The sequence below is a fragment of the Xyrauchen texanus genome, chromosome 36 (assembly GCF_025860055.1).
Source record: "Xyrauchen texanus isolate HMW12.3.18 chromosome 36, RBS_HiC_50CHRs, whole genome shotgun sequence".
Classification (NCBI taxonomy): domain Eukaryota; kingdom Metazoa; phylum Chordata; class Actinopteri; order Cypriniformes; family Catostomidae; genus Xyrauchen; species Xyrauchen texanus.
In genome coordinates this window covers 20,504,415-20,526,771 of record NC_068311.1, presented here as the reverse complement: position 1 = coordinate 20,526,771, position 22,357 = coordinate 20,504,415, and the positions used below count along the sequence as shown (strand labels likewise).

Below are 22,357 nucleotides of genomic sequence, written 5' to 3'. Positions count from 1 at the left end.
AAACTCTTGAGCTAAAGCATAAATGCACTATATCTTCCAGATGGTCAAATGGATTGCCAATGCACTCTGTTGGCAATGGTTTATGATGATCTCACTCGTGTTTCTGATGTGAAGGAGCAAAGAAATCCTTGATGAAGCAGACCTTCTCTCATTGAGATCAGTGCTCACACCCTTTTGTCATAATTTCCAGTCCTCTCCTTTGGGATGAACACATATACTTGAATTAACAATCTCATCTGATTATTGGAGACATGTTTGACATAAGTTTAATGTGTGTTTTTAACTCAATTTACATGAAAAGGAAAGAGGTCACCAAGGTCTTCCATATATGTTTTGTATCTTCTGACAAACGAGACAAAATCTCTACAGCAAATTAAATGCATGGTGTTTAGGGACAAACAAAAGCACTGAGTGATTTTCAGAACTGAGTGATGACTAAAATAAGGTCTCTTAGATACATTTTTCTCAATGTTTTTGTCTTATGTAGCCCCTATGCCCCATCCCTTACAAAAATGGAGAGTTATGGCAAACTTTCCGCAAATTCACCACTTATTATTTTCTAATCCAACTGAGCCTTACGGCAAACTCTTCATTGTCGCCAAAGGTTTGCTGCAGGTTCATCACTACCAGTGAAAAGCTGCAAACTTCTGGCAAACATTTGAGGCGAATTGCTAGCTCATTTGCATGGGAAAATAATGACTGGGAAATTTGCAGAAAATTTGTGGTAAGTTTGTCAGAAAATCCAATTTTTTTTGTAAGGGATGGTATAATATATTCTTATAAACTAATATTATACTGGAGTTCATTCATATTAAAATCAGTGTGCAGCCAAAATGCAGCCAAATTTACTGCATTTTGCCTTTATAGGGCAGTGTGCACATCTTAATCTTAAACTTAATCTGTTTGCCTGTAAGTATCTGATCAAACCATGGTTACACAAGGAAATGGAAGGTCTCATACCTCAATGAACTGCGAGTTAAAATTCAAACCTTTATAATTTAACCCCCAAAAATGCATTCATCTTAATTAATTTAATTTAATTTAATTAATTTAATTTAACCAATTTGACCAATTGTCACACATTATACATACATTTCTGCATATACATGGTGAAAATATTTATTTTTCACATATCCCAGCTAAGCTGGGGTCAGAGTGCAGGGTCAGCCATGATACGGCGCCCCTGGAGCAGATAGGTTCAAGGGCCTTGCTCAAGGGCCCAACAGTTGTGTCTTGGTGGTGTTGGGGCTTGAACCCACGACCTTCTGATCAGTAACCCAGAGCCTTAACCGCTGAGCCACCACTGCCCCATCACCATCTGCGAATGAGTCCAAAGGTCACAGTAGAAGTAATCTTTGGAGTCTTACTAACTGTGAGTTAGTATGATCAGCATCATGTTTGAAATCAAGTTAAGCTTCTATTACATTGCTTGTAAAAGCTCTATAACCTTTGAAAGTATAGAAATTATAGGCAGGACTTCCACTCTTTTGACAAATGAATATCCATGTCAACCTTTTCAGTCATTTGTGAATAATGAATAAGGATTGTAAAAATTTGCTTGAATTTTGATTCAGACCGATTCACTAATGCCATCCCCATCAAAATAGGGCAGAGTGATGATCCCGAGGTCTACCTCGATCTTTTTGTGAAAACTGCTGAGGAGTGGAAGTGGCCACCTGACCAGTGAGCCACCTGCCTGTTATCTGCTCCTATCTGGGGAACAAAAAGCTCTGGGATGCCTGTCGAAATGGTTGCTGGCTGAGGGAACCCGTGGCGGCGTTTATATCGTTGACCTGGTGACACTGGAGCAATTCATCTACCAGCTTCCTTGGGGGATGGCAGAGTGGGTCCAGTGCCACTGCCCCGTATTGCTGGAGGAGGCCGTCCAGCTGCCGAGGACTACTTGACTGTGTTTTCGATAGAGACTTCCTTCTCTCTCGTCTCTCTCTCTCTCCCCTGCATCTCAAAAGTGCCAGTTCGCCCTCTACAGCTGAACGAGGTCCCCTTCAAAAGAATTGGCATGGACCTTGTCGGGCCATTAGAACAAACCACAAGTTGGCATCGATTTGTATTAGTTCTGGAGGACTTTGCAACACGATATCTGGAAGCAGTGCCCCTGCACAACATCTCAGCACGTAGTGTTGTGGAGGCACTTTTCAGAATAATCTCCCGAATGGGGATTCCAAAAGAAATCCTCACTGATCAAGGCACTATATTTATGTCACGAACACTACGCAACTGTAAGAATTGTTAGGTATTAAATTGATTCACACCAGTGTTTACCACAAGCAGATGGGTTGGTGGAACAATTTAATACAACCTTAAAAAATATGATTTCTGGGGAGTCGCGTGGCACCATGCGAGGGTCGGATGTGTAAACGGCGAGCTCTGCGCATTTTGCTAGTTTTTAATAATTTTTATGTCATAAACCGGTGAGATTCGATACACCCTGCAACATAACTGTTCTATGAAGTCAACGTGGCAAAGAATTCAAAATACTCAGGCTATGGAGATATTAAAAGACACTTACGTGCTCAAGCTGATACCCTCTGACAGGGTCGCAGACCAAGGAATCGGTTTAGCGGGTGAAATACAACGGCAACTGTCGAGCATGTCTGTAATGCTGACGAAGGTTGTAGCAGACCCGGAGGATCTTGCTGTAATACATCGATGGATTACGAGTTGTTTTACAAGATTGTCAGATGTCGAGAGGCGGATCGATTATCTGGAATCATCGGAGAGGGAATTAGCAGCTAAAATGCTAGCAACCAAGACAGACTTGGAAGTTGGAAGATTTAGAGAATTGTAATCAGTGAAACAACGTCCGAATTGTTGGAATTCCTGAGCATGAATATGGTGAAATTCCTAGACAAGCTTTTCCCCAGTCTGCATGACATAACAGGCCATAAGCTGGAAATCGAGTGAGCTCACAGAGTCCCAGCTCGGAGATAGTTCAATGAGGGAGACAGGCCCCGATCAATTTTGACCAAATTTCTGAGATCAACCAATAAAGATGTTATGCAAGGTGAGGAGCAAAGGAAGGCTTTCTTGGAAAAACCACAGCATTTTCTTGTTCCCAGACTTTGTGAATTCGACAAGAGAGAAATGTGATCGATTCAAGGATGCTAAGTATTTACATGTCCCCAGCAAGCATTGTCTTACATAGAGACAATGGGGTGAGTAAGCCACTTGGTGATTTTCATGTGGCCCCCAAGTGAGCTCGTCTTGCAGTACATACAATTGACTGTCTGAGGAAGCTGGGTGCCTATTTTGTTTCTTTTTGTGCTGGTTCCGCTAGAGGCTGGAGCTTGTTTTGTGGAGGAACACACATTCGAGACAGTTCTGTGAATGAATCTACACATCCTTTGTGTTTATTCTGCCTATTGGCTGGAGTTTGTTTTGAATCCAAGTTTGAATCCAATTTCCCTGATCCAGCTAGACAGTAAAATCTTGTCAAACATTTTGGCTAATCAATTCAGTATGCTGCATAGGCCAACTGACAAAGGTGGGCTAGGCCTACCCAAGATTTTGATTTATTATTATGCGTTCGTCTCAGACATTCGGCTCATTGGTTGCTTTCACCTAAAAGAGCCCCTCCCTGGTTTTGTATTGAACAGGAAGTTCTTGCCCCTATTTTGCCATTGCAAAGCCTTTCTATCAATCTAACAGTTTGATAGAAAGTTAAATTACACCCAGTTATCTCGCATTTGCACTCGGAATGGTCAAAAGTGTCCAGAGTGTATAATTCAGATCTAAATGTTGCCGAGAACTTATGGCTGAACCCCAAACTATGTATTAATAAGTCCCCTTTCTGCTGGTCAGAGTGGATCTTGAGGGGGGTTACTATACTCAGTGACCTATATGAGAGTAGTGTGTTGAGATCCTTTGAAAATTTGGTTAAACATTTTGGGATCCCCAGATCTCAGTTTTTTAGGTATCTACACTTAAAATCCAAATAACCCCCTAAACCAGCAGATACTATGAGAGTGGTGATTACTGCTTTTGGAAAAGGTCACGAGGCATCAGTGTATTAATCCCTTTTAATTCAGAGTCTGGGGGACGGAGCCTCTACTACTCTCAAGAGATTATGGGAGAAATGTTAAATTTGGAATTGGAGGAGGGAGAGTGGGCTAGGATTCTAAAAAATTTCAAGACTGCATCTAGAGACGCAAGGGTGCGCCTTATGCAGTTCAAGATTTTACATAGTTCTATTGGAGCCCCTCTAGATTTTATGGGCTTGGTCTTAAAGACACACCCACCTGCTGGCGATGCCAATCAGAGGATGGAGACATAACCCATGTCTTTTGGGTGTGTGTTGAGATCCAGGAGTTTTGGTTAAAAGTTCAGAGTCTGGTGTGCGATGTAATAGGCACTCGGTATAATTTTGCCCCAGACTCTGTATTTTGGGTGAGGGGCAGTCATAGACATTGAAAATAGACACATAAATAGTTGGGTCTTAGTCACAATTGCCAGGCATATAGGGCTGGAGGTCGGCTGGAGCACCCTTTTTTCAGGAGTGGTGCTCAGAGATGGGAAGGGTGGAATTCTTTGAGGAGGGGTCATTTAGAAGAATGGAGAAGCACAGCATGTTCGCTGAGAATTGGGGTGGGTATATATCATTTATGAATGGGGTGATTATTATTATTATTATTATATTTTTAATTATTATTTGTTTTAAATAATGTTTTTAGTGTGTGTGTGTGTCTATATCATTTGCGACCACTGGGATTTTGTTGGGGCCAGGGTGGGATTGGGAGGGGTAATAGTGGGGGTTAAGATTGATTCTGTGTATATATGTTTTGTTCTTCTGTGTTCATTTATGTGAATCAATAAATCATTGTTAATCTAATAATTTGTAAGTTCATACACGAGGACGATAGGAATTGGGATAAGTGGCTCGAACCCCTGTTATTTGCAGTGCAAGAGGTCTCACATGCCTCCATAGGGTTTTCCCATTTGAGCTACTGCATGGGCCACGCGGCATGCTCGACGTCATGCGGGAAGCTTCGGAGGAGGGACCTTCAAGCAGTTCAAACAGTACTGTGCATAAGTTTTAGGCACTTGTGAAAAATGTTGCATAGTGAGGATGTCTTCAAACATAAATAGTTTTCATTTATCACTTAATGTCAAAGTCAAATGACTTTCAAGTAATTCAAATGACTTGATATTACTTGAAAGGGGGCCCCCGATCCAGTCCAGTGGACTGAGTCATGCTAGCAGGCTTTCCTAAATGTAAAATCTGCACTCTGTGGGGGGCAGCTTTTACATGCTCCTAATTTCTCTCCCCCCATTATTTTGCAGACGGATGCATCTGACAGGGTGCAGGAATGACTGGTGCTGTTCAGAAGTTGCAAGTTCTCCTTGAGGGAGATGAAGTACAGCACCATCGAAAAGGAGTGTCTTGCGATCAAGTGGGTGGTCCTCACCCTCTGGTACTACCTGCTGGGGCGGGCCTTCACCCTCTCCTCAGATCACACTCCACTCCAATGGCTACACCGCATGTAAGATACCAACACGGATCACCCGTTGGTACCTGGAACTTCAGCCATTTAAATATGAGGTGATCCACAGACCGGGGGCGCAAATGGCTGTGGCAGACTTTCTCTTCAGAAATGGGGGGGGGTTGGCAGGCCAGATGTTGCCCCAGTCTGAGTCGGGCGGTGGGGGTATGCAAGAATGGGGGCGTGTTCGTGTATGTCTGCGGGAGAGGGGTAAGGCTCGTCACCTGGGCTATCATTATCTCTAACACCAGTGTCTTGTTATAGTGACGGTGGAGGGAGACCTAAAAAGGCTGATGGACGCGGTATGGGGAGAAAGAGATACAAGAGAGAGATTGTTCCTGCATCTGTGACAGTTATGACTTGTTTGTGTGTTTAAGTGGCTACTAAGAGCCCCTTAGTTTTTGTGAGTGTCGCTGAAGAGTAATACAATACTCTGGTTGACAGTTTACTGCCTTCTGACTCCTCCATTGCTCAATTTCCGAACTTGTTACACAGCAAGATGTTGCACAAAGTTTGGTGTGAATGGCTCCAATAATTATTTTTAGAGCAAAGAATTACTACAAAAATGCATATTCACTATAGAAATGTACATGACTTTGCCATGACTTGCACGATTTTAGAAATTTCCATGACTTTTTTCATTAACCATTTTAAAACTCTAATTTACAGATTTTTCCTGACCGTGGTAACCTTGTTTATAAGACATCTGATTACAATGCAAGAGAGCCTGGAAGTAAAACAACTTCTTCAACAGAACCTTACTATGAAAATAACTGGCCCTGCTGCTGAATTTCTCCCCTGAACATTGAACAGACAGTCAGGGGCCCTTTACAGTGCTGAGTTGCCCATTTATTTCCTGCAAATTCCTAAACTTTTCTTAGAGGGAAGGATGCGGGGGTGCTCGGTTAACTCCTGACTCATCTGTCCCTATCCCTATCAAGGATGGACTGTCCAGTTATGACATTACCTACCCCCCCATCAGTGGCGGCTGCTGGTCTTTCAAAGAGGGGAAGCTCATTTTCGGCCTACATTATAAACTTATTTAAAAGTAAATTCTGCCCTACGTTCCAATACGTGCAATTTCGCCAAACAAATATAAAGAAATAGGTTGCAGCAGTTTGTCTTTCGACTACACTTGAGAAATCCGCGATGGGACTGAGCGCGAAATAGCTTCAGTGACTTCTTATAGTACAGGTTCACTGTCAATCAAAAGGAGATGCAGTCTTTCGACAGATCCTCCAATCACCACGCGGAAGCCCGGAGTCCGGGCCAGCCCACTCCTCATTCACCCCCAGAGACGCTGAGCGTCCGTGGGCGGGACATAATCGCAGCATTTATCCAATGATCGGCTATTTTCGGAGCACTGAAAAAAACTGTTCAGAGCAGCCCCGTTGAAGTCAATGGACGCTCGGCTTCAACAGGGAAATGCACTGACGCTACGGGAATGTATGAGAAGTAAATCGAGTCAGCCGACCTGCTATATGTAATGTAGCTGATTCTGAACGAACTCGTCTTCGAGATGAACGTGTTCTAACACATTTTTAGTCAATAAATTGTTTACACAATAGTACATATTTGACCATTATTTTTTTGACATTATAGGGGAAGCTGAGCTTCCCTTGCAGTCTTAAAAAATCCCCACTGCCCCCCATTCTCGGCTCCTCTGCATATTAATGGCCAGAGTGTGCCAGTCCATCGGAAGGAGTTCTAAATTTAAAATACAATACAGTCAAGCTTATCGCCATCACAGATGGGGATGAGTTGTAAAAATTTATTTTCTTCCTGTTCTTGAGAAAAAAGCTGGAGTCACTTCCTCTAGTGCTCATCTATGTGAAAAGTCCTCCACCCAAAGATAACAAGTCACTGTATTATATGTGTGGCTTTGAGACTATACAACTGTTGACCCTCAACTTTGAGGGACAAAAAGGTTGTCACCTATAAGCTTCTGTCTGAGAAGAGAGAGAACTGAATGTCAGATGACCTTAAAACAACATTGAGACTCAAGTCCTAGATGTTGAAGTTTAAATGGTTTATCCCTCAGTTATTAAAAAGCAGAACGTTGCCAGTTACTGAGTGCTGAGCTAAGCTATATAGCAGACAACACTCGTTCTTTGTTTGAAGTGAGGCTCACTCTCTAAATTCATGGTGTGGAGCATAATATACTAAAGCTTGGACATGTCACCACCCTTCCTTAATGAAAACCACAGGGATTGAGCTGCCTTTTAAGGGTACGCATGGCACATTTGCTGCACAAACTCCTCCACCACCACTTCCAGGTGAACGGGTGGTAGTACTATTTGCTTTTGGCAAAGATTTTAAAGGGTGGGGACAACCTTTCAGATCTGACTAAGCAAGATATCTGCTAACACAGACACCAACACACCTGCATAACCAACACCTCTCAGCAGTACCAATCAACTGTTACAGGAAAAAGATTAGCCAGGATTCTAGGAATGTAATGGAATATGATCTGTTCTTCGTCATGCCATAGGTCTGAGACTATTCTCCATTAACCCCCTGTGTTTCAGAGTCAAATCTCTCAGGGTCAGTAAAACACCACATTTTCTGACAAGCTGGAACACAAAGAAACCAAAGAACTTGAGAAAAAGCAGACCACAGAAACGTCCCTGTTTCCTCCACACATCATTCTTCCATTTCCCTTATTTATTGCTCAGCGTGTGCAGAGGAGACATATTTTCCCCAAAAATAAAATATCTAATAAGAAGAGGATGATTGAATTTCCTGTCCCTGCCTCAAAAACCTTACCAGCACAGATGGGTCAAGCCAAGCTTGGCAGCCACACTGTCATTAAAATCACTAAAATGTTTTTTTTTTAACAAGTGTTTTTATTGTTAATGAAAATGAAATGCAAAACATTATTAAATATAAGTTAAATATAAGTAAAGCTCAATCGACAGCATTTGTAGCATAATACTGATTACCACAAAAATGTATTTTGACTTACCCCTAATTTTCTTATGGGTTCCAGTGATGGACTTACATTGGAAGCGAATGGGTGAATTGGAGGGTAATTTGAAATAAATGAAAATGATTTATTAAAATTTTTCACCCAAAAAAAAAAAAAACATAATTGGAAAAACTGAAAACATTTAAAATGTAAACTACATTGAGAAGACAAATTGAAAATAAAATAGAAATAAAAACTTCAGCCTCAGAAGTTTAAACCATTATTAGTAACTCCAGGCTCAGTGAGATAAAGTGGCTTTAAAAGTGACAACTAGCCTCGCCTGTCACTGGAGACCTTAGGTCATGACATGAGCCCTTCTCAGGACAGAACGGTCCCACTCCCTTCTTGATTTAAGGCAAAGTATACTTAATTGTCCCCAATAGGAAATTTGGTGTGAACTCAATGTTGCTGAATTTCATTAAACATTAAAAATTACACACAGTATAGCACAAACACACAATAAAAGACATTCAATCAATATGAACTGATTTTAAAACTTTGCACTGATACAGGCACAAATGAGTTCTTAAACCGATTTAATTTACAATGTTGAACTAGGATTCTTCTCCCAGAAGGAAGCAATTCATACTTAGAGTACAAAAAGTAGGATGGGTCACTCATAATTTTCTTCACCTTGCTAAGTATGTACTGCTCATATAGAGACTGGAGGTTGCGGTACTCTTTAGCTTTACAGTAAGATCCATGCTGTTATTTTGTACCTGACAATACTTTTTAAAACAGCCTAATAACACAAAAACACAATTTTCTTATCAACTCCAAAAAACACAATCTACGTAAAAAATACAATCTCTGAATCAGACAAGCACAAACCCATTCAATGTGTATTCCAAGTGAATTAACTATCTATATACAGTAGATACCCAAATACATATAGGACTATGTTTGTGTAATTTGCTGGCCATGCATAATCACTTGATAATGGTTCCCTATGCCCTTAGGATCAAAGACAATCTCTTTTCTTTTCATTTATTATTAAATAATTATTATTACACCAAACCACCTTATTTCCGACTCTTAGATAGTGCTGATATTGTCTCGCTCATGAAGTAATCTCAAGATAGCAGTGTCATATGAGTATTTAAAAATATAATTCTGTGGGCCTGGGTAGCTCGGCGAGTATTGATGCTACCACACCCGGAGTTGTGAGATCAAATCCAGGGTGTGCTGAGTGACTTCAGCCAGGTCTCCTAAGCAACCAAATTGGCCCGGTTGCTAGGGAGGGTAGAGTCACATGGGGTAACCTCCTTGTGGTCACAATTAGGGTTTCTCGCTCTCAAAGGGGCAAGTGGAAAGTTGTCTGTGGATCGCAGAGACTAGCATGAGTCTCCACATGCTGTGAGTCTCCGTGGTGTCATGCACAGCAAGCAACATGATAAGATGAACAGATTGATGGTCTCAGAAGCAGAGGAAATTGAGAGTTGTCCTCCACCACCCAGATTGAGGTGAGTAACCGCGCCACCACGAGGACCTACTAAGAAGTGGGAACTGGGCATTCCAAATTGGGAGAAAAGTGGATGAAAAAATATATATATACATAATTCTGTGAGTGCCTGCTTGAGCACTCATTTGTAAAAAGTGTAAAAAGGACTGAACTAACACATCCTTGTGAAACAACCGTACTGATAATTTTTGTTGTGACAGACAATTATTTACTTTTACACATTGCGTTCTTCTTGTTAAAAAGAAGAATACCATTTGATAATTTAAGTTTTACACAGTTTTTTGTCAACAAATTAGGTTGAAGTGTATTAAAAGCAGAGCTAAAATCGATAAAAAGTAACCGAGCATAAGCTCTAGGATCATTAATAGCATAATGCTATTAATGGCATACTCGGTGCCCCATCCTTGTCTATAAGCAAACTGTAAAAAATATAATTTACTATTGACATCTGCCTTTAACATAGACACCATACACTTTCAAAATATTTCATTACAATTGACGGTCTAAAATCACTGTTTTCTTATGGCTTTGCTGTCTTTGGGACTGATATAAAAACAGCCTTTTTCCAAAGGTTAGGAACAGTTTAGGTGTCTAAAGATTGTTGAAAAATGGGGCGCCATACCGAGGTCAATTAATCTGCACAATTTTTTTAAATTAAAGCTTAAATTCCATCAGTACATGAAGATTTCTTAGAGTAGATATGTTTAAAAAGTACTTAACATAATTTGGGTCAATCGGCAACTCATCACACTTAAACATGAAAACATCTCTTCAGAGATTCTACACTGTCCTTGGACCACACATTTCCTAAATTAGTAGTTCCTCAATTTTGTATTGCAGCAATCTAGCGTTGTTTAGGATTATTGTAGGCAGTCGAGGTCTGTTGCTGCAACACTGAGGACACTGTCTGACACCTCCTCTTTGTCCTCTCCTCTGCCGACATCTTCTAACCAGCTGTACTTTCAGGAACGCTGGCAAGTCCACAGGTATATTATATTCTGCAGAATGGAGCAACAGCAAATCATCTCTTGTATATGTCAGCACTAGCACTGCTCTTTGGTGCCGTTTGGTATGAGTGAAAGTGAAGCCAGGTATGTGATGATCAATATCCAAAGGAAAAACCATGTGTATGTCTCCATTACAACGTACTAATTTTTTGCCCAACTTATCCAACGACCTTACTCAACCAAAATAAAGAGACAAATAGACATTTAACAGTTAACAATGTGTCAGCAACAACGCGAGAGTCCGTGTCGCAAGCAGAGCAGCAGCACCGGAAGGTATGTCCAGGCATGGCCAATGTCAAGAGAACAATTCTAAATTGGACCATTTGGAAAACACCTTACACTAAGTGCTACCCTGCCCTCTCTTAATACTTGGTTTATTTTACTTCTGTGAATAAATCCTCTTGCCAAGTGTTGAACAATAGTTGGATATGGTGGAAATGTTGGCTATTCCCTTTGCCAGTTGGCAAGGCTAAATATTTCCTATCATAAACATGAATGTATTAATTGCAATTGTTCTGCTCAGACACACGTTTCCATGGTGTCCACTGTTGAATGAGTCTCAGCTGCAGTTATGGCTTATGGTTGGAGCTTCGAGGCTGTTGGTTGTAATTTGGTGAGGCCTGGAAATCATTTACTAAGATGAGGGGTTAACGCCCTTCTATATGGCTTCTTTACCAATGCATTCATATGTCATCTTAACGGTCAGATGCTCTGACAATCCAGAATAGAACTGAATACATTCTCAACCAATAAATACCAGCCATCAGAACGCAACCGCAGTGAGTAACCGCACCACCACGAGGACCTACTAAGTAGTGGGAATTGGGCATTCCAAACTGGGAGAAAAGTGGATGAAAAAATAAATATATAACAGGTATATTATATTCCGCAGAACGAAGCAACAGCAAATCATCTCTTGTATATGTCAGCGCTGGTTTCTGCTCTTTGGTGCCGTTTGGTATGAGTGACAGTGAAGCCAGGTACGAGATGATCAATATCCAAAGGGAAAAAACCGTGTGTATGTCTCCATTACAACATCCTCCTTTTCTGTCCAACTTATCCGACAAACAAACTCAACCAAAATAAAGAGACAAAGAGACATTTAACAGTTAACAATGTGTCAGCAACAACACAAGAGTCTGTATCACCAGCAGAGCAGCACCACCGGAAGGTAAGTCCATTTATTTGGACATGGCCAATGTCAAGAGAACAATTCTACATTGGACCATTTGGAAAAGGCCTGGAAATCATTTACTAAGATAAGGGGTTAACGCCCTTCTATATGGCTTCTTTATCAATGCAGTCAGATGTCATCTTAACGGTCAAATGCTCTGACTATCCAGAATACAACTGAATACATTCTCAACCAATAAATACCAGCCATCAGAACGCAACCCGGACCTTACCCTCTGAACTCACAGCAAAGCAACAACGAGTCTTGGTTGCAACTTTCTTTGCTTTCTAAGAACCATTTCTCATAATTTTGCAAAATCATGGAAATGACGGTCTTTTGTTAAAAATCCTCCTAATTAACCCTCAAGTTGTTTCAAACTCGTACGATTTTCCTTCCTCCACGGAACACAGAAAGAGATATAATGGAGAATGTTCAGTCTCAGTTACTATTCTCTTTCATTGTATGGAAAAAAAACATGCAATGAAAGAGAGTGGTGACTGAGGCTAACAATTATGGGTTTGGAGCAACATGAGAATAAGTAAATGATGACATCATTTTCCATTTTTGGGTGAACTGTCCCTTAACCACGTGCGTCCTCACATACACATGTGTGGACATTGTATTTTGGCTTCGCTATGCACAACGCATAATTACAATTTATTTAAACTGACTGATCTCAGTTCAGAAGAATCTGAGCTGTCAGTAAAGTGTTAAACTTTTGACATACAGAGTCACGTGACAAAAGAGTTTGTCTTTGGGAGAAATGCCAACAAAACTACATCTGGAAAGAAACCTAATTAAGTTTTTACATTGAAACCTGTCTGAATTTCAAATGTTTCATCCGATACGCCATTTTTTTTTAAATGTAAGCAATTTATCGTGAAACACCACGCCGCTAAACACAATGTACACTAATGTGTACTTCAGTGCATTTTTCCTTAGAAATGTTCTATTTACTGTGCATTATCACATTGAGAATCAATGACTTCAACCAAAAGCTGAACATTTTTATTTTAAACGCTTTATATGGAGTTAGGATGAAAATATGGTGCATTTCAAACTATTCTGAGACCAGAGAAGACAGACAGCACACTGGAGGTTAAGTAATTCACTAAATAGGGAGCAAGGGAGCATCCTATAGTTCTGTGCAGCTAAGTGCATTCACTCCTACAATTTGACCAAAGGTTCAGTTTCAGGCCGATGATGTTTGGACCACTCAACATGTTTAGCAGACATGGGACAGTGGTAATCAGTACATAGATTTAGAATTTATCATATATAACTTTTTAACTTGGTTGGCAGTGATTGGATGATGCTGGACATTACTTTGAATCAGAAATAATTATGTTAATTTCTAATGCAATATCTGTAACATCTCAAAAACATAAATAACCGACACTTCTGAAAACATAATGAATTTGATCAAAATTAGTTTCTAGGTATTATTAAAATCTTTACAACTTAGTCCCACTGTTCACACACGTCGACATAAATTTTTAGGGAAATTATTTGCGCAAGTCTTTCTTTTTTTTTTTTTTTTGCATGGTTATTAGGTGCTACCGGTGTTGTATAAAGTGTCCATTTGTCATAATTAAGTAAAAGTAACTGATATTAAATTTATGTAAATATCAAAAGTACATGTAAATTGCATAAATTGCGTAACATTTCATTAAACCCATGGAAACTTATTTGATTGGTGTTGCTCATCATTTACATGCCATCCCAAATGTGTCTGCAGAACACAAATGAAGATTTTTAGAAGAATATTTCATCTTTATAGGTCAATTCAATGCAAGTGAATAGTGGCCAGACATTAAGCTACAAAAAGCACATTAAGGGAGCATAAAGTTATCCATACTACTACATTGTTTAAATCCATGCCATCTGAAGCAATTCAGTTGATTTTGGTGAGAACAAACCAAATTTTGACACATTTTCACTGAATATCTTGCCATTGCAATCTCTAAGCATGATCATGTTTTCAAGCTTGATTTCACTTTCCAGTGCTTGATGCATGCGCAGAGCCCTAGATGGCACTATAGGAAGTGTAATCGAGCTTGAAATCCTGATCCCCAAGGAGACTGTAAATGTAAAGATTTATAGTCGAAAAAGGCGTTATATTTTGGTCTATTCGCACCTAAAACCAATTGGAACCACTGGAGTCTTATGGATTACTCTCATGCTGCATTTATGTGCTTTTTGAGCTTCAAACTTTTTGCTACAATTCACTTACATTGAATTGACCTACATAATGGTGATATTCTTCTGAAAATCTTTTTTTTGTTTGTGTTCTGCAGAAACAAAATGAAAGTCATACACATCTTGGATCGAATGAGGGTAAGAAAATTAAATGAACTATCCCTTTAATGGTGCATTCAATTCAAATCAGAATGATAATATTTGTGGGATGAGTGTACATGAACACCACAGTCCATAAAAATAGTGGGAGTTGAGTCATATTAGTGACTAGAACAGAGAATTGTGGGGGTGGGCTCTTTTCATTTGGGCCAATAAGAAACATCTCAGAACACACTGGCAAATGCATAGCAATGTGCACAGTTAAAACAACAACAGTATAGCAACAACCTGACAACCACCTAGTACACCCTGTAAACTGAGCCAAACACACAGCAGAGATCACATTGACAACTGCATCATAAAGTTTAAGTCTAATCTTATCAAATTAATTAGTAAAAAAAAAAAAAAAAAAAAAGTACATTATCAGTTTCTTGTCTTCCCCAGAGGAGACAGACGATGAAACACAATCTGGTGCACGTGTCGCTTGTGATTTTAATTCAGATTCGCAAAATGAATCATTCAGACCACTTTTTTTAAACTTTTTGTTCAGTTCAAAGGAATCAAATGTAAAATATTCGACTCTTTTGATTCTTTTAACGAATCACACACCACTATCGACGATCAGCATGCATTTTTACATGTACAGCTGATTCTTTTTTTTTTGCTGTGTTCAGTCGCAAAAGTAATGAAAGGGTCTGGAGAAATTTACCAGAGTAAAAGTATACATTTTCTCTTCAAAATGTAGTAAAGTGAAAGTAAATGTCCAAAGAAATATTTATACTCAATAAAGTAGAACATTTTTAAAACTGTACTTTAGTACAGAAACTAAGTATATGTACTTTGTTACTATACACCTCTGGGTGCTTCTTGTTACAAATCAAAAAGGGAAATGAACACAGCAGTCATGTTTGGGTCTTAAGAGGTTAAAGGAAGGGTCTCTAAGCCCTTTTATTTACCTTTCAGTGTTCATTCATTCATAATCAATCATACATTTTCATAAAAGGTTGTTTAATAAAGAAAGATCTTTGAGGTTGAACCGCTGTGATCAAAACTGTGTTTTGATCTATGGAATCTAATATTAGAAAAGAAATGCGCTAAAAAAAACTATTCATAACACAGGAAGTAAAGGCATTCCACATGTTTTGCCTGCTTACTCCTCCTCAGTTGTAATATGATCTGATTTTCCAGTAGTTGACATTCAACAATTGAATCACCCTCCATGAAACTGCACTTTCGTCCTGTTCTTTGCTCCATTTTCTTGATTTTCTTACATGTGCAAAGACCCAGGCATGCATGCATTTTTTGAAGCACTACTTCCTCCTTTAATATTTCTACTGTCCCTTATATTCTTTCAATGCTTTATTGCAAAAATGTTTGACAACACTCTTTAAAAACACTCTTGACTCCTTGTGAATTAAATCATGAAAGTGTTATAAATATATTTCACTGCATTACTCAGGAATGTGCTGCCACTTGAGAACAGCTGCAATGGAGCAATGATTTCTTTTGACACAACTATTACAGTTTGTCAGCAAAATAAATGGGAAGTATCGTCTAAGCTCCATTGGGAGAAGTTTTTTGAATACTGAAGGGTTCGAAGAAACAGATACTACGCTAAGGAAAGTAATCGAAAGTGGAATTTTGATTACCCAGAGACAACTATAAGTAAGCCATCCATTGCCTTGAGTTTGGAGACTGTTTATCTAACCAATGGAAGACATGGGTGTGACACTTTGCTCAACTATATATTATAGTTATATTTTATTATAATGTGGCATCCACTTTCATAGCTCCTCATTCACAGTGGATTGTATTTGGTGATTTCATCAATAATTCCAATATGTGATTAAAACTGCTTTCACCCAAATTATAGATGGAATGTAAAGTGTCTTGTGGTCTCTTCTGAATTTGCACAGAGCAAAAAGTTGCTGAATGCACAAATTGGACACCCACTTGAATGTTGCAAGAGGTCAGAAGATTTTCCCGTAAACATACTGCGGCTAAATACACAAATAAAAAGTGCTTTTTTGCTGTATCAGCTGGGACATGCAAAGCAGCGAGAATTACTAAACTTATCCCCCCTGCTGAAACAAAGCAAAGACATTATTAAACTTGACACTGTGGGGCACATTCAGTTTGCTCAGAGTCCTCTTTTATCATGTTCCATGCTGCATTTACACAAGGGGAACAAGGTTGTTGATTTCAAATGTGATACCCCACTTGCCCATACGGTGGAAACGTCAGATTTTTCCAGGGACCAGGGGACCCACAAATAGCTGTAATGAACAGAAATATGAGATATGACCATATTTGAACACATATATAAAATTATATTTAATATATTTGGTCATATATGTACACATTCAAATTCCAGTATTATTTGTCAAAATATTTGTTATATATATTACACACACACACACACACACACACTCATCTAAAGGATTATTAGGAACACCATACTAATACTGTGTTTGACCCCCTTTCGCCTTCAGAACTGCCTTAATTCTACGTGGCATTGATTCAACAAGGTGCTGAAAGCATTCTTTAGAAATGTTGGCCCATATTGATAGGATAGCATCTTGCAGTTGATGGAGATTTGTGGGATGCACATCCAGGGCACGAAGCTCCCGTTCCACCACATCTCAAAGATGCTCTATTGGGTTGAGATCTGGTGACTGTGGGGGCCATTTTAGTACAGTGAACTCATTGTCATGTTCAAGAAACCAATTTGAAATGATTCGAGCTTTGTGACATGGTGCATTATCCTGCTGGAAGTAGCCATCAGAGGATGGGTACATGGTGGCCATAAAGGGATGGACATGGTCAGAAACAATGCTCAGGTAGGCCGTGGCATATAAACGATGACCAATTGGCACTAAGGGGCCTAAAGTGTGCCAAGAAAACATCCCCCACACCATTACACCACCACCACCAGCCTGCACAGTGGTAACAAGGCATGATGGATCCATGTTCTCATTCTGTTTACGCCAAATTCTGACTCTACCATCTGAATGTCTCAACAGAAATCGAGACTCATCAGACCAGGCAACATTTTTCCAGTCTTCAACTGTCCAATTTTGGTGAGCTCTTGCAAATTGTAGCCTCTTTTTCCTATTTGTAGTGGAGATGAGTGGTACCCGGTGGGGTCTTCTGCTGTTGTAGCCCATCCGCCTCAAGGATGTGCGTGTTGTGGCTTCACAAATGCTTTGCTGCATACCTCGGTTGTAACGAGTGGTTATTTCAGGCAAAGTTGCTCTTCTATCAGCTTGAATCAGTCGGCCCATTCTCCTCTGACCTCTAGCATCAACAAGGCATTTTCGCCCACAGGACTGCCTCTAGAAATGGTTGTGCGTGAATATCCCAGTAACTGAGCAGATTGTGAAATACTCAGACCGGCCTGTCTGGCACCAACAACCATGCCACGCTCAAAATTGCTTAAATCACCTTTCTTTCCCATTCTGACATTCAGTTTGGAGTTCAGGAGATTGTCTTGACCAGGACCACACCCCTAAATGCATTGAAGCAACTGCCATGTGATTGGTTGATTAGATAATTGCATTAATGAGAAATTGAACAGGTGTTCCTAATAATCCTTTAGGTGAGTGTATATATATATATATATGTGCAATATATGGAAACTTACATTTTTGTAGTATATTAAAAAAGAAAATCCTTTATATCTACTTTTATCAAGACAACCATACATAAATTAAAACCTGGTCTTATAGAATCACGTTACTCTTCCTACATTTTGGCCAAAATATTTTTATATGGCTCATTATACATACTGCTGCAGTGAAATGAACACTAGAGACACTACAACACCAATAAATTCCCTTTCAAACAAATAACAAGAAAAACGTCTTAAAACGTCACGCAGATCCTCACACAATGCTATCTTACGGCATCTAAACTCATTAACTATAGTGCATAAACTGAACAGCAACATTAAAACCACTGACAGGTGAAGTGAATAACATTTATTATCTTGTTACAATGGCACCTGTAAAAGGGGTGGGATACATTAGGCGTAAGTGAGGCATAAGGCAGTAAGTGAAGGATCTTGCCAGATAGGCAAGGATCTGAGCGACTTTGACAAGGGCCAAATTGTGATGGCTAGATGAATGGGTCAGAGCATCTCCAAAAAGGCAGGTCTTGTGGGGTGTTCCCAGTATGCAGTGGTTAGTACCTACCAAAAGTGGTCCAAGGAAGGATAACCGGTGAACTGATGACAGGGTCATGGCCTGGCTAAGGCTCATTGATGCGTGTGGGGAGCGAAGGCTAGCCCATCTAGTCTGATCCCACAGAAGAGCAACTTGCGTAGTAGGGTTGCATAGCCACAGACCAGTCAGAGTGCCCATGCACCCCTTCATGGCAACGGTATTCTCTGATGGCAGTGGCCTCTTTCAGCAGGATAATGCGCACTGCCGTACTGAAAAAACTGTTCAGGAATGGTTTGAGAAACATGACAAAGAGTTCAAGGTGTTGACTTGGCCTCCAAATTGCCCAGATCTTAATCCGATTGAGCATCTATGGGAGGCCCCACCTCACAACTTACAGGACTTAAAGGATCTACTGCTAACGTCTTGGTACGAGATACCACAAGACACCTTCAGAGGTCTTGTTGAGTCCATGCCTTGTTGGGTTAGTGCTGATTTGGAGGTACGAGGGGGACCTACACAATATTAGGCAGGTGATTTTAATGTTGTGGCTGATTGGTGTATATATTATAGATATATTTAAATGTTTGCATTACATAACTAAGCACATTTACATCTGTGTTAGAGCATGGTGAAATTGTGAAGTATATCAAGTGATAGTGAGTTGCACTTGCAATGCAAAGGACTGAGGTATGAGTTGTGCAAACCAAGCAAGTCGACACGTGAGCCGAAAGCCAAAATGATGTGGTTGATTCAGCAACTTTGCTTTTTAAGACACTATCGGTTAAGGTTAGGTTTAAGGTTTAGTTTAGGGAACCGTCCATTTTGTTCATTTACCTTCAAAACCTCATCTGTTTGGATGAATTCTAGTCCTGATCTTGGATAATATCTATCTTTCTGCAAGGCTTCAACTCTAATCAAACACATCTGAACCCAACTACACAGTTAATCTAGGTATTGCTTGAAAATGACAGACAATTGTGTAAGAGCAGGGTTGAAACTCAACTCTTTAGGTTCAGCTCCAGGAGTAGGACAGAGCGTTCCTGTGCTTGGTATGAACTCTGTTGACTATTCAACAAATGCACCAGCAACAGCTAATGCTTAAAGACATGTTTGCAAAACAATCAACTCCTGTGACGTTAGCGACTGCCTTTACTATGTTGAAGGTCCCAAGAAACTAGAGATCATGTGAGCCATTCTCATCCCTTCCTACCATCCGTATATTCCTTATTTATTCAACAAGGCCTGCATGTTACTGCCAGTTTTAAACCTTATCCCTCTTTGTCTTTAAACGTAAAAACAAAACAAAAAGCCTGAAACTTGAGCATTCCTGCCTAGCACGTAACATGCTCATGTAGGTCAAGTGTACAGTACAGTTGTACAGATGAGGACAAAATTTGGGATAATACAGATATTTTGATCTTAGTTTTACGTTAATATTTTAGATGGTGAAATAATATGCAAAGAATTTAATGTTTAGCAGTACTACATTCGATTGTGATTGTATATATTCGTAATGGTAATGCAGAATATCGTTGAATAACATTTTAAGTGGTGCAAACAATGCTCAAACATTGCATGGTAGACAAGAACTGAATGTCAAGGGGTCATGACATGCGGAATACATTTTCATTGATCTTTCCACATGAAAAAGTGTCATTGTACTATAAAAAAACATACTGTCAATTTTTATCCTCACTGCAAAAAAAGCATTTGTTGAAACCAAGCTTCCAAAATGATTTGTTCTCTACATCCTCCACATTATGACGTCACACTGTTGTAGATATTTGCATCTGACTGCCTCCACAACAACACACCAATGCCTACTTATTACTTTGGTCATCTGCCCAGTATCAGTGAGCAGTGAGATGGCAAGAAGAGAGCAGGTCAGTCAAGAGCAGAGAGTCAATCAAAACAGTGGGAGAAGCAGCACCAAAACCAAACTTTTCTGAAAAAGGCTCAGAATGAGAGTGGAAGTTGATCATGTTTTACACATATATGACTGTTTCTGTGCAAAAATCTTTACGAATATTCCAAGTGAACCTCAAGGCATATATTAAAATATAAAAAAGCCATGTCATGACCCCATTAAATCTATATTTGCCCTAAATGATAGAGTAACTCAATCCAACTTCAGAGTAAACTTTGTAAGTACCTGAGAGTGGCTCCCTAGGTTTAACCTCTGGTACTTCCTCCACTGGCTCTTCCTCAGGTCCTAGTGATGATGAGTGGTCCTGCAAGGACTCCCTTTTTATCTTGCCCTTGCCCACCATCTTCAGGAAGGAGAGTCGACGACTGGTTGAGTCAGCATCGATTTCTGAGCACATGTCACCATTGTTCAAACTCTCCTTGCGATCTTTACACTTTCCTGCCATTCTATATGAAGACGATACAGGGACAATCGATAAGAGGTTTATTGAGATATGTAGAAATCAAAAACAGCACAAAAAGCATGATCTATACTTTTTGTATAGTTAAAATAAAATCCATGAATTTTAATAGTTAAGTGTGTAAGTTCTGCTAAAAATAATCACAGAAATCAGACATTAGAATTCAGAGATCACCACGCTCTGTTTCTCTCCCATCGTACCGTAGCAGGCTCCCCTCTGAACTCCGTCTGCCTTTCTTCTTCCTCGTCATTGGTGAAGCTGAACCTATAGACCCCTGTGGGGAGGGGGTTTCCTTGCCTTTGCTTCTGCCTGACATGCGCAAGTTCTTGCCCAGCTTGCCCAGGGTCTTGAGTGGAGATACGCCCTTTATGCGCTCCAGTGTGCCTTTGATAGAGCTTCCTTTCCCTGATCCTCCACGGCGCACCTCGTTAGCCTCATTTTCATCTTCCTCATCCTCAAATGGGTTCCTGTCCCCGGGAACACCCCCATCCAGAAGTGAGCCTCCATTGCTTCTGGGCCAGTCCTCGTCTGAGCCAGGCTCCTCAAATGGATTGTGGTTCAGGCTCATTTTTCTGAGAATTAGCGCACTGCGTGTAGTCTCCAAGTCCACACTAAACCGACCAGCCTTCAGCCGAGCTGGTAGGTTCTTAAGGACTGGCATGTTTCCACTGGGAGGATATATGCTGGAAGACAGATAAAGCAGTTAATAAACACATATCTAACAGCATGCACACCATGAGCTGTACTGTGTAAACTGTCTAAACCAATACAGATGCACATCGTCTTTACAAACAGGAAATTACTGCCACACAGGCCAATATACTGCAGTTCACCCATAATGCTGCTATGAGCTTTCACATTTTTAGGGAACTTCACTTCATGTTGGTTCAGTGTGTACAAAACAGCTGAAATAGTAAAAGAGCAAATCTAGTGAAACACTAGGAGTTGAATAGAAAGTGTCTATATCCTGCTGATAAAAAAAAAACACTTTAACTTAAAGGGATAGTTCCCCCAAAATGAAAATTCTCTCACAATTTACTCACCCTCATGCCATCCCAGATATGTACGACTTTCTTTCTTCTGCTGAACACAAACAAAGACTTTCAGAAGAATATCTGAGCTCTGTAGGTCCATACAATGCAAGTGAATGGTAGCCAGAACTTTTAAGCTCCAAAAAGCAGGTAACGGGTAGCATACAAAGTAATCCATATGACTCCAGTGGTTAATTCAATGTCTTCAGAAGCATTATGATGGGTGTGGGTGAGAAACAGTTATTTTTTACTCGAGATATATTTTTCAAAAAAATATTTGTGTTCAGCAGAAGAAAGAAAGTCATTCACATCTGGAATGGCAAGAGGGTTAGTAAATGAGAGGATTTTCATTTTTGAGTTAACCAC

General features: G+C 40.0%; 1 protein-coding gene across 2 annotated transcripts in view; it reads right to left on the bottom strand.

Annotated features, from left to right (window-relative positions):
* The window catches only part of LOC127630184 (tumor necrosis factor alpha-induced protein 2-like), a 73,052-nt gene that overhangs the window by 29,624 nt on the left and 21,071 nt on the right, over positions 1–22,357 (bottom strand). For both annotated transcript variants that reach the window (XM_052107658.1, XM_052107657.1), the window contains exons 2-3: positions 21,161–21,643; positions 20,726–20,946 (exon numbers count right to left, since the gene is read on the bottom strand). In XM_052107658.1, the coding sequence (XP_051963618.1) occupies positions 20,726–20,946; positions 21,161–21,621 (682 nt within the window). In that variant the 5' untranslated portion in view covers positions 21,622–21,643. The remainder of the gene's footprint in view (positions 1–20,725; positions 20,947–21,160; positions 21,644–22,357) is intronic.